Genomic DNA, 16005 nt, shown 5'->3' with positions numbered 1-16005 from the left:
AAAACTCATGAAATACACAAATATGAAAATATTCACACTTGAACTTGCTTACTATAATTTTAAAGATAATATACTAACATCTCTAAGTAGTTTATAAATATTTAAAAACAAATATTATTTATTTAAAATAATTGTTAAGATCGAAAATATTAATTTTAGAAGGTTTAAATATATTTTAGTCCCTATAAGATGGGTGATTTTAATTTTGGTCTTTGTAAATCTTTTTCTTTATTTTTCATCCTTGTAAGATTTATAAAGATTTTTTCGTACTTGTAAAATGAGTAAAATATTTTTATTGATTTTAATCCCTCTAAAATATTTTAAGGTAGATAAATAATATTTATTTTAAAAAACTAAAAAAAATAGAGGTGTTAAACATCAATACGATAATAGTACGTAATTATTGTAGGTGACACCTAAGATAATTATTTATCTTTTTTAAAAAAAATAAAAAGTAGTTAAAAATGAATACATAAAAAATAAGAATTAAAAATAAAATTCCAATTTTAGAAAGAGAAAATAAGAATTAAAAATAAGAATTAAAAATTAGAATTAAAAATAAAATTAAAAATAAGAAATTAAAAATAAGAATTAAAAATAAGAAATTTCAGACGGTTTTATTTTTCTGTCAGAAATTTCTGACGAAATTTTCTGTCAAAAAGTTTCCGTTGGAAATTTCTGACGGATTTATATTTCCATCAAAAATTTCCTACGGAAATATAAATCCATCGAATATTTCTTACGGAAATATCCGTCGAAAAATATAAATTTTTCGACAGATCCATATCCGTAAAAAATTTACGTTTTTCTTGTAGTGACCTTCTACTAGGAAGATTGAGTTTAGCATTCATTTGATTCTTGATGCATGGCTAGTGTCGGTTGCTCCCTATAGGATGGTTCTAACAGAGTTGGTTGAATTGAAGAGGCAGTTGGAGGAATTGTTGGAAAAGCAGTTGGTAATAAGGCTGAGTGTATCTCCATGGGGTGTTTCCGTGTTATTGGTGAAGAAGAAGGATGGAGGTAGTCGACTGTGTGTTGATTACCGACAGTTGAACAAATTGACCATTAATAACAGATATACATTTCCTCGGATAAATGACTTAATGGATCAATTGAAGGGAGCATCGGTATTTTTGAAGATTGACTTAAGGTCAGGATATCACCAGATCAGGGTGAAGGAGGGTGACATACCTAAGACTACATTCAAGACTAGGTATGGTCACTATGAGTACGTTGTGATATCGTTTGGGGTGACCAATGCCCCGACAGTGTTCATGAATTACATGAACAGAATCTTCCGGCCTTTCTTGCATAAATTTGTGGTGGTGTTCATTGATGACATCCTTATTTATTCAAGAATCCTGGAGAAACATGGAGAGCACTTGAAGTTGGTGTTGGAAATTTTGAAAGAAAAATAGTTGTATACGAAATTGTTAAAATGTGAATTCTAGTTGAAAGAGGTGAAGTTCTTGGGTCATGTTATTTCAGTAGAAGGAATTGTAGTTGATCTGGCTAAGGTGGAGTCGGTGTTACAGTGGGAATGCCCAAAAACTGTCACAAATATTCGGAACTTTGTGGGTGTAGTGGGTTACTATAGGAGGTTCATTGAAGGATTCTCCAAATTAGTAATGCCTCTAACCCAGTTGACTAGAAAGGATCATCCTTTCATTTGGACAGATACATGTGAGTAGAGTTTTGAATAATTAAAGAAGAGGTTGACTACTTCTCCTATGTTGGTGTTGCCTGATCCTAGTGAGCCATTTGAGGTGTGTTGTGATGTTTCTCACCAGGGATTGTGGTGTGTGTTGATGCAAAATCGGAAGGTAGTGGCATATGCTTCAAGAAAATTGAAGAACCATGAGAGGAATTATCCTACTCATGACTTGGAGTTAGCAGTTGTTATTTTTGCCTAGAAGATAGGGAGGCACTATCTTTATGGTGCTAGCTTCAACATCTTCAGTGATCACAAGAGCCTGAAGCACTTGTTTGATCAAAAGGAGTTGAACATGAGGCAAAGACGCTGGATGGAATTTCTGAAGGATTATGACTTTCAGTTGATGTATCCCTTAGGGAAGGCCAATGTAGTGGCGGATGCTCTTAGTAAGAAATTCATCCACATGTCTAGTTTAATGGTGAAAAAGTTGGAGCTGGTTGAGAAATTCAGATATTTAAATCTCTATGTAGAGTTGGCTCAAGACCACATTAGTTGCAGAATGACTACCATAACTAATGAGTTCTTGAAGTAAGTTAGGTTGAAGCAGTTGCAAGATCCTGAGTTGGTGAAGATTTTTTTTGGTTGTTGGGTATTGAGAAGGCTGTTGGTTTTGAGTTGGGTAGAGATAAAATTTTAGGGACATTGCTGAATATGTGGCGACCTATCTGACCTGTCAGAAGGCAAAGGTTGAGCACCAGAAGCCTGGTGGTTTGTTGCAAATGATGGAGATCCCAGAATGGAAGTGGGACAGTATCACTATGGACTTCATTATTGGGTTGCCTAGGTCAGCTAGGAATAGTAATGTTATTTGGGTTATTGTTGACGGATTGACCAAGTGTGCGCATTTCTTGCCTGTCAATATCAAGTGGTCCTTGGAGAAGTTGATGCAGTTGTATGTGAAGGAAATAATACAGTTGCACGGGGTACCTTCCAGTATTATTTCAGATAGGGATCTAAGGTTCACTTCCAAATTTTGGTAGAGTCTACACCAAGCCTTAGGCACGAGGTTGAGATTGAGTTCTGCTTATCATCCATAGACGGATGGTGATTTAGAGAGGACAATTCAGTCCTTGAAAGATTTGTTGAGGGCTTGTGTGCTAAACTACTTGGGAAGTTGGGAGGAAGTCATACCACTGGTAGAGTTCACGTATAACAATAGCTTTCATGCTAGTATCGGGATGGCACTGTTTGAATCCCTGTATGGTAGGAGGTGTAGGACTCCTCTGTGTTGGTACCAAGATAGTGAATCAGTGGTTGTGGGGTCAGAGTTAGTCCTACAGACTACTGAGAAAGTAAAGTTGATTCAGGAGAGTATGAAGACTGTCAAGAGTAAACAGAAATCATATGCTAATGAAAGGAGAAAGCCTTTGGAGTTTGCTGAGGGGGAACATGTTGTCATCTCGTTTGGCAAGTGTACCAAATCGTATACGTAGTTCAATGAAAGTATGAGTATCGTCTCCCAAGGGACTTGCGCAACACTTTGCAATTTCACTTGGTATAATAACTAAGCTACCGAAAAACAATAAGAGTTTGATTTGCTGCAGTAAATAATGTAAACAAGCAATAACAATTCTTTTTGGTGTTTTAGTAAACACTTAGAGTGCAAAACTTGATTCTAATGCAATATTAATAAATTGTTGGGGTTTGACTTCACTAAACCTTCCTCTCATGCTTATCACTAAGTTCACAATAGTTATTATTTAGAATTTATCAATCACTCTCAAAAGTAACCAACCCTAATCTCTTACAAGTTGGCATCTAAGTTACTAGCTTAAACTATCAATCTCTTGCATAGTTTAACCTAGAAACCAGCTTTAAAAACAAGAGCTTAAGAAAGACCAATGGCATTTACTCTATCTCTAGCAATAAGCACCATTAGCTGCTCTATTTCAAGTCAAAGGTTTAAAATCATTTCTCAATCTCTTAAAAACCTTAAGTTCAAGTTAAGGGTGATCAAGCCATAACAAGCATTATGCACAGAAAAAGAGCAATAAAACTGAATAACAACTTAGATTGATAGCTTAGAGTTTACACATGAGAATGGGTTTAGTTACATCAAACCCCAACAAGGGTGAGTTTAGCTACACATAGACATGTAGAACTCTACAAATGATGAAGAAAGGAAGAAGCTTGATCTTGAAGGTTCCAGAGCTCTCCAGCCGCCACACAAAGTCCAAGAATGATCCTCCTTACTTCTCTCGAAAATCCTACTTTTAGGTCATAAAAGCTTTTGTCTTATGTGAATAATGACATGTCAGCACAATCCACGCTAAGCGTCAGTTCCACGCTCAGCGTGGGGATCAAAATTCTGTTCAGGGATTCTCTGCCATGCTGAGGCTAAGCGTGGATCTGGGGCTTAGCCTGGGAACTTAACCAAAAATTCCTTCAACTTCAGATTCACCACTTTGTGCTTGACTTCCTTCCTTCTTTCCTAGCTTTCTCCTAAACTACAAAACAACAACCAAATACTTGTAAGTTACCTAAAAACATGATTCATAAACAAAATGTGATCACCTAACAATTTAGATATGTTTTGAGTTAATAACAAAGTCTAAAGCAAGGAAAATTGATATAAGTGCTTCAAACTAGACCATAAACTTAATGAAATCATAGCACTTATCAATACCCCAAACTTAAGATCTTGCTTGTCCTCAAGCAAAGAAAAATAAAGCAACTAAGTTAGCATACAACCTAATCTCCTAATTGAACACGATTTGAAAATTGGTAATCACACAAAACAGCTATACATGTCTTCCAATAGTTGAACACCAAAAAAAAATGTTTACACTTGATCAGCCAATTAATGTGGTGCCCACACAATTTGATATCAGAAGTGTATTGCAACAGTTCCCAAAGGGATTAACAAGCATGGCAATGATACTAGTGAAAATTAGTGAACAACCTCTTCCTCACCAAGATCAGTGTTTCTCTCATCACACAAGTGTATTTAGGTGGGAATCTCTCAAATTTACACAAATGAATCACACAAGTCAACTTTGCTTTTCATCTCAATCAAATTCAAACAGTCACATAATCATGCATAGATCACAAGGTCTTTCATGGGTTGTAATGTGGCTGGGCTAACAAAAGAAATTGGTTTTTCTGGGTAAACAAAAGACACCACAGGAGTAGAAGAGCAAGTCTTAATGATCACCATGTATAATTCTTCTTCCTTTCTCTATCCCCAGAAGTCCCAAGATACTACCTTCACCCAAAGCATATAGATCATACAACACACTTATACACACAATTTAATCACTTTTTGATGTTTGATTTTTTTTTTTTTTACTTTCTCTTTTGAATTTTTTTTTTCTTTTTGATTCTTGATTTTTGAATTTTGAATTTTTTTTTTGAAACTGAATAATAGCTGACTAATGGCCACAACGTACAACCATAACATGTACATTCATCAATATGCTCAGCAACAATGATCACCCCACAATACCCCAAACTTAAGACTTTTCTCCCATTATGATCAATTTGACTGCTCTCATATTCTTAAGGTGTGGGAGAATTTTGTTTTTCTTAAAGGTTTCAAGGTTCTCAATAAATTCACTGTTTGGCTCAAAGTAGGGTGCAATGGATTCACTTTTCTGTTAGGTTGGCTTTTTGGTCAAGTGGCTCAAATTTACAAGAAAAATTGCCTTGATCATCTCTAAACAACATATGCTATGCAAACTCAAAAGAGACTCAAGCAAAATCAACCGCATGAAATCAAATGGTAACACTCTAACAGCAAGAGGGGCCAAAACTCACATGGGCTAATAAAGGTGCTCAAAACTTTTCAAAAGTATCATGCCACAGTCATTAACCACAAAAGTAATTGTCACACTATCTCTAATCATCCCTAGAGTGCAACCACAAACATATTTGATCTTGTGTCTTAAAATACCTTTGTTCACTAAGGGATACATACACACCTGATTTTTTTTTTGCTTTTCCAGTTTTCAAAACACATTAAAACCACACAATTAGAAGCAAATAACAGAACAAAATAATAAAACAGTTTTCCAAAGTGAAACAGCTTAGTCTTCCTCCTCATCATCTTCAGCCTCATCTAACTCTTCTTCATCGTCAACTGCATCACCTCCCCCCTTCTCTTGATCATGGCCTCCTGGCCATGCTACAAAAGTAAAATAAGTGAATGTAATTAGCAAGACACAAAATCAGGCAAAACAATGAACAACCAAGTTGGTTTTTTTTTTTTTTAACTCCATAGACAAGCTGAGCGCCCAGCCCACGCTCAGCATGAGGGTTGCAGCAATGTGCTCCCCTTTTGGCCCCCAAAAGGCTTCACCCACCACCAAGAACACCAAAATAACTTGAATCTTGTACTGGGCATTCACAAAAATAAGGTTTCCAAGGGTTTTAAGAAGACCCATTCACAAATATACCACCACAAATGTGCAAATATCATAAAGGAACATCAACCATGAAAATAAGCCCAAAAACACCATGGATACAAGGGTTTGCATGAAAATGGGTAGGGAGGATTAGATGATTGGAGAAAAATAGGAATGGGAACCAAGAAATATACAATGGAGGGAACCACACAAGGTTAGGGGAGATGAACTTACCTTCGCGCCTTTGATGAACAAGAGAGAAGAAAAGAAAGTAACCTAGGGTTTTGAGAGTGTTTGTGAGAGGTTGAGTAGTGGTAGAGGGAAAGAAATAGGCGTATGGAGAGAGAGTGACAGCATTTAATGAAAAAGGAACTCCCAGGATAAGCGTGGGACTGGGGCTGAGCGTGGGAGTTCTAGAGAGAACTCCCAGTTTTCAAGTTTAAGTTCTGAGGCTCAGCGTGGGACTGAGGCTGAGCGTGGGAGTTCCAGAGAGAACTCCCAGTTTTCAAGTTTAAGTTCTGAGGCTCAGCGTGGGACTGAGGCTTAGCGTGGCACCTCTAGAGAGCTATTCTTCTACCTCTGCACTGATATAGCTTAGCTTGGAACTTCATGCTGAGCGTGAATTTCAATTTTTCTGCAAATTTTCAAAATTTTCAAGCATAACTCAACATGAAGTTCCTCAAGCCCTCACAATCACAATGCTTTCTCAACTAAGAAGCAAACACAATGATTAACCATGCACATACACCTAGAACACACTAACACAAAATAACTGAATTTAAAGGCATGCTAACTGGTTTTTTTTTTTTGGATTAAGAATGATGGGTTGCCTCCCATAAAACGCTCGTTTTCTGTCACTATCTTGACAAACCAAAGCTTCAGGGGTCCTCCAATGCAACGGTGGAATAAGCTCGCTCAATTTCACCGCCCAAGTAGAGTTTAAGTCTTTGGCCATTTACCACCCAGCTCTCCTTGGAGGAAACATCCTCTACTTGTATTGCTCCATGAGGCTTAACTTTCTTAACTCTGAATGGCCCTGACCACTTTGACTTCAGCTTCCCTGGAAATAGTTTCAACCGGGAGTTGTAAAGGAGCACAAGTTGTCTCGATTGAAACTCTCTTTTTAAGATCTTTCGTTCATGATACAACTTCACCTTTTCCTTGTAATGCTTAGCTGACTCATAAGCATTGAGCCACAATTTAGATTTCCTAAGCAGTGAGAATGGAGGTGGCTTCAAGCGGATTACATCATCTGGAACTGATTTTTTCAACTTCTTTGTAGTCTCACACGCTACCTCATCCAGCACATCCATTCGGAAACAAGCACCTTTATCATTCGGATGGGTCATAGCTTCAAATACATTAAAAGTGATCACCTCATCATGGACCCTCAATTTTAATTCACCATCCCCAACATCAATGATTGCTCGTGCAGTCTTCATAAATGGCCTCCCCAAGATAATAGGAATAGCACAGTCTTCTTCCATATCCATAACCACAAAATCAGCTAGAAATGTGAATTTGTCAACTTTGACTAGCATGTTTTCAATGACACCATAGGGATACTTGATGGACCGGTCTGCTAGTTGCAAAGTCATGCGGGTTGGTTTTACTACCACCTGTCCAACTCTATCTAACATAGACAAGGGCATGAGGTTAATGCTTGCACCCAAGTCTAGCAGTGCTCTTCCAACTGATAGGTCCCCAATAGTGATTGGAATTGTAAAGCTTCCAGGGTCCTTGAACTTGGGAGGTAAGTTCTTTTGAATTATGGCACTGCACCCCGCTTCCAACTCAATAATCTCTTGCTCAATGAACTTTTTCTTCTTGTTCAAGAGGTTTTTCATGAATTTTGCATAAGTGGGCATCTGCTCCAATGCCTCTGAGAAAGGAATGTTGATCTGAAGCTTCTTAAAAAGCTCCATGAAGCGTGCAAATTGCTTTTCTTTATCTTTCTTGCTTGGGGCTGGGGGATATGGCATATCCTTGGTATTAGACACCTTGGGTTTCATCTTTAATTCTCTTGCTAGTTGGCTCTTTGATTTTTTAACAACAACTTCCTCAGCCAACTCTTCTCCCTCTATGACATTCTCTTTTGCATTTTCTATTTTTTATTTTTTTCATTATTTTTTTCACCTCCCTCTCTCTCTTCAGCCTTGTTTTCTTGTTGCTCTTCCTCATCCTCCAACACACCCACTCTCTTACCACCTCTTGTTGTAATTGCACTACAATTCTCCTTTGGATTAGTATGAGTATTGGCTGAAAAATTTCCACCAGAATTTTCAGCCAATTGTTTGGCCAGCTGCCCCATTTGAATCTCCAAATTCTTTATAGATGCTTCAGTACTCTTGTGGTTAGAGATTGAGACTTGCATGAACTGATTCAATGTTTCTTCTAATTTAGTCTGCCTGTCATACAAGTTGGGCCTTTGCATAGGAGGTCTACTAGATTGAGCAATATCATTCTGGTTCCACCCTGTGCTAGGGTGTGATTGCCAATTCTTCCCATAATTACCACCATAATTTCCTCCTTGTCGAGCTTGATTTCCCATGTAATTCACCTCTTCTCCATGAGATGGGAAAGTATCAATGCACTGCCCGTGAGGATGATTCAACCCACAAAGATCACAACTTAGAACTTGATGTTGAGTGGATTGTAGTTGTTGTGGAATCCGAGCAACTTGCTTGGTAAGAGCCTCAATTTGTTGGGACAAGAGCTTATTTTGAGCTAATAAAGCATCTTGAGATCCCAACTCTAGAATTCCTCTTTTCTGTCTTGACTCCCTTTCAGCTGGTAGATCATAATCATTTGCTGCCCTAGCATCAATCAACTCAATAGCCTCCTCCGGTGTTTTAAAACGCATACTACCTCCAGCTGAGGCATCCAATAGAATTTTCACCCGTGGCTGTAATCCACCCAGAAAAATATTAACCTGAGTAAGGTCATCAAACCCATGACTTGGACATCTCCTCAACAAGGATTTGTATCTCTCCCAAGCCTCGGATAGAAGTTCATCTTGCTTCTAAGAGAATGTGACAATCTCACTTTTTGCTTGATTTATCTTAGCAAAAGGGAAGAATCTTGCCAAGAACTTTGTCTCTATGTCAGACCACTTGGTTAAGCTTTGATGTGGTAGAGCATTGAGCCACATCTTAGCTTTCCCAAGTAGTGAGAAAGGAAACAACTTCATCCGAATCACCTCTTCAGGAACTTGATGTATCTTCACTATGCCACAAAGCTCAACAAAAGTATGGAGATGCAGATATGGGTCCTCATGATCAAGGCCCGCAAATTGGTTGTTCTGAATCAGATTCAACAGTGCTGGCTTCATCTCAAAATTAGTGCTGCGATTGCAGGAGTGGCAATGCTAGAGAAATGAGTAGTACCAGTAGCAGCTGCATGATCACCAAGAGTAATTCTTGGTCTTTCCTCTGCCATTTCAACTTCCTCTAAGATTTCAGATAAAGAAGGACTGAGAAAGGACGAAGTAGCCTCTCTATGTTGTGCCTGCTTGGCTAGTAACCTTTGCTTCCTTACTGCTCCCCTGTTCCTCCTAGCTGTTTTCTCAATTTCTGGGTCGTAAGCTAAATCACTAGCAGGAACAGTACCTCGCATAAACCAGAATCACAAAGCTACAACAAACAGTCAGCAACACAAATACAATGAATTAAAAGACAAGGAATATAGTAATTGCAAAATGTAAAAGAATAAATGAATCACAGCCTAGATTAGTAATCCAAGTGACTTTGCCTAAGAATTGAGACGCAAGTCCCCGACAACGGCGCCAGAAACTTGTTATCTCGTTTGGCAAGTGTACCAAATCGTATACGTAGTTCAATGAAAGTATGAGTATCGTCTCCCAAGGGACTTGCGCAACACTTTGCAATTTCACTTGGTATAATAACTAAGCTACCGAAAAACAATAAGAGTTTGATTTGCTGCAGTAAATAATGTAAACAAGCAATAACAATTCTTTTTGGTGTTTTGGTAAACACTTAGAGCGCAAAACTTGATTCTAATGCAATATTAATAAATTGTTGGGGTTTGACTTCACTAAACCTTCCTCTCATGCTTATCACTAAGTTCACAATAGTTATTATTTAGAATTTATCAATCACTCTCAAAAGTAACCAACCCTAATCTCTTACAAGTTGGCATCTAAGTTACTAGCTTAAACTATCAATCTCTTGCATAGTTTAACCTAGAAACCAGCTTTAAAAACAAGAGCTAAGAAAGACCAATGGCATTTACTCTATCTCTAGCAATAAGCACCATTAGTTGCTCTATTTCAAGTCAAAGGTTTAAAATCATTTCTCAATCTCTTAAAAACCTTAAGTTCAAGTTAAGGGTGATCAAGCCATAACAAGCATTATGCACAGAAAAAGAGCAATAAAACTGAATAACAACTTAGATTGATAGCTTAGAGTTTACACATGAGAATAGATTTAGTTACATCAAACCCCAACAAGGGTGAGTTTAGCTACACATAGACATATAGAACTCTACAAATGATGAAGAAAGGAAGAAGCTTGATCTTGAAGGTTCTAGAGCTCTCCAGCCGCCACACAAAGTCCAAGAATGATCCTCCTTACTTCTCTCGAAAATCCCACTTTTAGGTCATAAAAGCTTTTGTCTTATGTGAATAATGACATGTCAGCACAATCCACGCTAAGCGTCAGTTCCACGCTCAGCGTGGGGATCAAAATTCTGTTCAGGGATTCTCTGCCATGCTGAGGCTAAGCGTGGATCTGGGGCTTAGCCTGGGAACTTAACCAAAAATTCCTTCAACTTCAAATTCACCACTTTGTGCTTGACTTCCTTCCTTCTTTCCTAGCTTTCTCCTAAACTACAAAACAACAACCAAATACTTGTAAGTTACCTAAAAACATGATTCAAAAACAAAATGTGATCACCTAACAATTTAGATATGTTTTGAGTTAAAAACAAAGTCTAAAGCAAGGAAAATTGATATAAGTGCTTCAAACTAGGCCATAAACTTAATGAAATCATAGCACTTATCACATGTGTTTCACGTTTCACAGTTGAGGAAGTATGTTCATGACCTGAGTCATGTAGTTGAGTTGGATAAGATTCAGGTCAAGCAGAATCTGACTTATGAGAAGAGACTGGTAGCTGTGATTGATTTCAAGTTGAAGGAGTTGAGAGGCAAGTCCACTGGATTGGTGAAGTTTCTTTGGGATGCAGCTACTGGTGAGGCTACATAGGAAGATTGAGCAGTAGTGTAGAGAGCAATATCCTTCTTTATTTCCAAGTAAGTCTATTTTCGGGGACGAAAATTCCTATTTGTTTGGGGGTATTGTAACGTAGTAAGTATTTCAGAAGGTGATGGGTGATTTAGTAGCCCAAAACGGGTCGTTTCCAAACTGGAACGGACCATTCCAAACTACTAAATTGGCCTAAAAATCCTAGACTGGAATGGGTCATTCCAAACGTGATTGTTACGAGTTAAATTCAACTCCAGAACGGGTTGTTCTGGTTTCAGAACAGGCTATTCTGCATGTGAATTTTACACATGATAAAGGAGCCCAGAACGGACCGTTCTAGATTCGAAAAGGGCCGTTCTGACCACTCTTGACCTCTATAAATAGGCGTTAAGGAGGGAGAGAAAGGGAAAGAAAGAGGGAGAGGAAGGGAGAGAAGTTTAGAGAGAAGGACTCTGGTCCGCTAGAAAGCTTGATTTTGAAGGATTGAAGTTCGGGAGTCGAGCTCGGAGGAAAGTTTTTCTTATTCCCGAATTCTTGGCTAGCTATTCAGAGCCAATATTCAGGTTAGGGAAGCTTTATGCATTGTGTAAGTTGGCATGATAGATGAACTTTAAATATGTTGGTTGATTTGTAATTTGTGTCGAATATGTTGTATATTGTTGAAGTTGTTTATAAAGTTGTTAAGTTGTCCGATGAAGATGATTTGAGTAGTTGTTGGCTTAAGTTGTTTATAGGTTGTGTGGTTGATGAAACTCAGTTGTTTACATGTTGTCTATCGTTGAATTATTAATAATTTGAGATGTATAAGTTGAAGTAGATTATTGTTGTAAAGTTGTTAAGTTGCATTAAGTTGATATTGTAATGACTATAGTTGTTCTAGTTGTTTAATTAAGTAGTGTAAAGATGCCTATTTCTGTAAAGTTGAAAGTTTCCTTAAAGTTGTTAAAGTTGAGATTGATGACTATAGTTGCTTATTGTTGTAAAGATGCCTATTGTTGTAAAGTTGTTATGATGCTTATAGTTGTAAAGTTGTTATGATGCCTATATAGTTGTAAAGTTGTAAAGCTTCCTATTGTTGTAAAGTTGAAAAGTTGGGGAGATATGGTGAAGATATATGTCCTATTTTGAGATACATAGTACTAAGAAGATAAGTTGAAAGTTGTTTTAAAGTTGAATCCTTTAGTACTGTGTGGGCGACATGGAAGTAGTCGATCCATGTCTTGGTTGAATGACCAATTTGAGTAAGGTATCTAGTTAGAGATGTAGTCTTTGACTAGGTACTGGAGGGTACGTGGTACTTGGAGGATAGTGGGTGGGCTAACTCCATATGTAGATTGGTGATGCTAGTCAAGGCCGTGGTAGGTTTATACCTAAACCTTTCTGACCTGACAGTAGTACTGGACCTCCGAGTCTAAGTGGCACACTTGAGCAATCGCCTATTTATGTCTATACATGGTTCTCTTCGGAGTTCCTAACGATATCCTATACCTGACCTGGTTAAGATAGGTCAAACGCTATATTCGATAGGGTTTATGCCACCTAGATTGCTCAACCTTAGTTGTTGGAGATCTCCTAGTTGTATATGCGTGACGACTTATTAGTTGATGTTGCATGGGTTGTTGTATTCAAGTTGTATATAATATTGTATGAATGAGTTGATAGTTGAGCTATTTTGATAAATACTATGTGATTGTGTTGTGATGAGTTGTTGATCACTAGGACTAAAGGAGAAGTTTTCAAAGTTGTTCATCCCATTGTGCGGATTGTGATAGTTGTGGTGCTCTGAGAGCTCAATTTGCTTAAAAACCCTCCTTGGAAAGTTGTCCCTTGGAGTGGATGATGTGTTGTTCTCCTCTAGGACTTGGTTGGTCCCGTGTGTGGGCAGGATCCAGGCACACGTGTATGAAGCGACCACGGTATAGGGGCCAGGCCGAGCTATACCGATTACAAGCGGCCAATTTGAATAAAGTGCGATGTGTTGAAAGTTGTTGCTAGTAGATGATATTGTATATCTATTGTTGTAGATGTTGTGTTTCTTTAAGTTGCAAGTTGAAAGTAGAATTATATTGTTGTTTATTATATGTTGATGCTATTTTTTATTTATGATTATTGTTGTGAGCTTACCCTAACATGTTTTCCCTATGTGGTTGGGACTCCAATGACCATACCTTGGTATGCTAGCAGATCAGGATAGGTGCTCTGTTGGACTGGGTGAGTTTCGGGACTCAGGAGGAGGGCTGACGTTGTAGTTAGTTGATTGGCAGTTTTTGACTACCTAGTTGTTGAAAGTAGAATTATATTGTTGTTTATTATATGTTGATGCTATTTTTTTTTATAATTATTGTTGTGAGCTTACCCTAACATGTTTTCCCTATGTGGTTGGGACTTCGATGACTATATCTTGGTATTCGAGCAGATCAAGATAGGTGCTCTGCTAGACTAGGTGAGCTTCGGGACTCAGGAGGAGGGCTGACGTTGTAGCTAGTTAGTTGATTGGTAGCTTTTGACTACCTAGTTATTGTATAAGGTATTATTTTCCTACTTTCAGTTATATATATTATGGGACTTTTTATAATTAAGTGAACAACTTTGTTATAAATATGCAATAATTTTTCATTTAATATTATCTGCAAATAATAATCCATCTTCATAAAAATAATATTATTGTAGTAATTATTTCTAACTTTTAATAGCCTTTTAAAAAATTAATAATTATTTTTTATTAGTTAAAAAATTATTTATTATTTTACTTTAATAATATTTTTTTATTTTAATTTAAAAACTAAAAATAAATATATTGTGAATAAAAATAAAAATTTCAATTAAATTTATTTATTTATAAAAATGTAATAAATTATAAAATTAATTAATTAATTAATTTCAGTTTTAAATTTATATTCACTTCTACAAGCATGTGCACATATATACACACATTATTAATTAAGGATTATGAAAATTAATTTCTAGAACATTTATTTATATTTTAATGAATTTTTTCTCAGACTATGCTATAATATCTTTATTGTTACACATAATTTATTATTATTAATCTTTGTTTGGAAGGCACACTTGTTGATTTACTTTATAGATTATATAGAAATGTAAAAAATTAGTAAAACAAAAAATTTTATAACAACCTGGGAGATCTCTATAGTTACAATAACATAGCAGAAAATTGTAATGCCTAAACTTGGAAACTTTTTCTCTCATTCTCTCTAACTCCGGGTAACTGTATTCTTATAGTTGAATAGTTGTGTGTGTGATCAAGAGTTGTGGAGACGAAGGATTTGAGTTGGTGTATAGTCGTCAACGAAGCTAGAATCCTTTTTTAATGGAGTTGTTGAGTTTTTAAATGGATTACGAGTTGAATGTTGATAGAATATTTTAGATTCGTAGTTATGGAGGTTGATTTTGAAGTGGGTTGCATGTTGAAATTTAGAGGTTTTGTTGTTCTTGATGAAAGATTGAGAATTGACAATCTACTTGATATGTTGTTGATGCATGTTTCTTTTCTTTTGATTTATGAGTTGCATATTGTTAATAATTGGAAGATTTTGAGGTTGCGTGCATGAATTAGTTAGAAGTTGAGAGGATTTTAGAGATTTGAGTGGTGTTCATAACTTTTGGGTTGTTCTTTAGCTATGCATGACTTTCTGAGTTTGTGAGGCTAGGCATATGGGTTGGTTTTCATACTTAGTGTGAGAATTGGGATGTACCTCTAAGAAGTTGAGGCTAAGCATGAGTTTTCATGCTTAGTGTGAGGATTGGATGAGCCTTTAGAAGGTTGAAGCTAAGCGTGAATTTCATGCTTAACATAGGATTTTTTAAAATTATTATGACTCTCTAGAAACCTGACACTTAGTGTGAGATTTCACCTTTAGCATGGGAACTTAGCTAAATAATTTTCTTCTCTAATTTAGCTAGTTGCTTACATGATGAATGAGTTATATGAACACTTGTTGTTTTAATTATTTTATGGTTAAATGATGCTGAATAAGTTGTAGGGACAATGTTGCATGATAATGAAATCTATATGTTGAAAGTTAATACGTTGGTGATTTATATTGTGAGTTGCTAGTTGAAAGTTGAGTTAAGTTGTAGATTATGTGATTATATAGTTGTATTGAATATGCTAAATTAATGCATGATGTTGTTGAGATGATGAGTGTTGAGAATACTTTAAGCATTTAAGCATGGTGTTGTTGAGTTGCAATGACCAACTTAAGAATAAAGAAAATATTGTTTTTAAAGTTACATATCCCATTGTGTGGATATTATGTTATGATGTTTTAAGAACCCAATTTATTAACATTTTATTCTTTTTATTAAAATATTTTGTTTAATTTTATTTTATTTTTATTACTTTTAGAATGGTTAAAATATTGTCTTTAATATCTATCATTATTCCCAAAAGAATTTAATGGAAGCTAAAAATTCGCGTAATTCATTTATGAATATTTCAAAAGACAAATATTTTTGATCAAATTAACAACAGTGAAATTTTTCTAATAAATGAAAATATTAGTTTTTATATTATAAAATACAATTTATATTACATTTTATTAATATGTTTTGAAATATCAACAATTACATCAATTGAAGCTTCGAGATATGGGTAAAAAATAATGAAGATTAAAATACTAATATTACTTTGAATATGATTTACAAAGAATAGTTTATGAATAAAAGTAATTTTATATTTAAATTAATCATTTTTCCTTTT

At 36.1% G+C, this 16005-nt stretch overlaps 1 protein-coding gene across 13 annotated transcripts in view; it reads left to right on the top strand.

Annotated features, from left to right (window-relative positions):
* The window catches only part of LOC109802929 (stomatal closure-related actin-binding protein 3), a 34310-nt gene extending 20449 nt beyond the window's left edge, over positions 1 to 13861 (top strand). For 5 of the 13 annotated variants that reach the window (XR_014433639.1, XR_014433643.1, XM_083074078.1 and 2 more), the window contains one exon: positions 13699 to 13861. Coding sequence is in view for 6 of the 13 variants with exons in the window: in XM_083074086.1 (XP_082930212.1) it covers positions 13699 to 13725 (27 nt within the window). In the remaining 7 variants the exon portion in view is untranslated. The other 8 variants (XR_014433640.1, XR_014433644.1, XM_083074076.1 and 5 more) reach the window with 2 other exon arrangements.
* Positions 13862 to 16005: the final 2144 nt, after the last annotated feature.

The sequence above is a fragment of the Cajanus cajan genome, chromosome 4 (assembly GCF_000230855.2).
Source record: "Cajanus cajan strain Asha chromosome 4, NIPB_CcT2T_4, whole genome shotgun sequence".
In the NCBI taxonomy this organism is placed as follows: domain Eukaryota; kingdom Viridiplantae; phylum Streptophyta; class Magnoliopsida; order Fabales; family Fabaceae; genus Cajanus; species Cajanus cajan.
The sequence above is the reverse complement of the archived record's forward strand: the minus strand, read 5'-3'. Positions and strand labels throughout refer to the sequence as shown.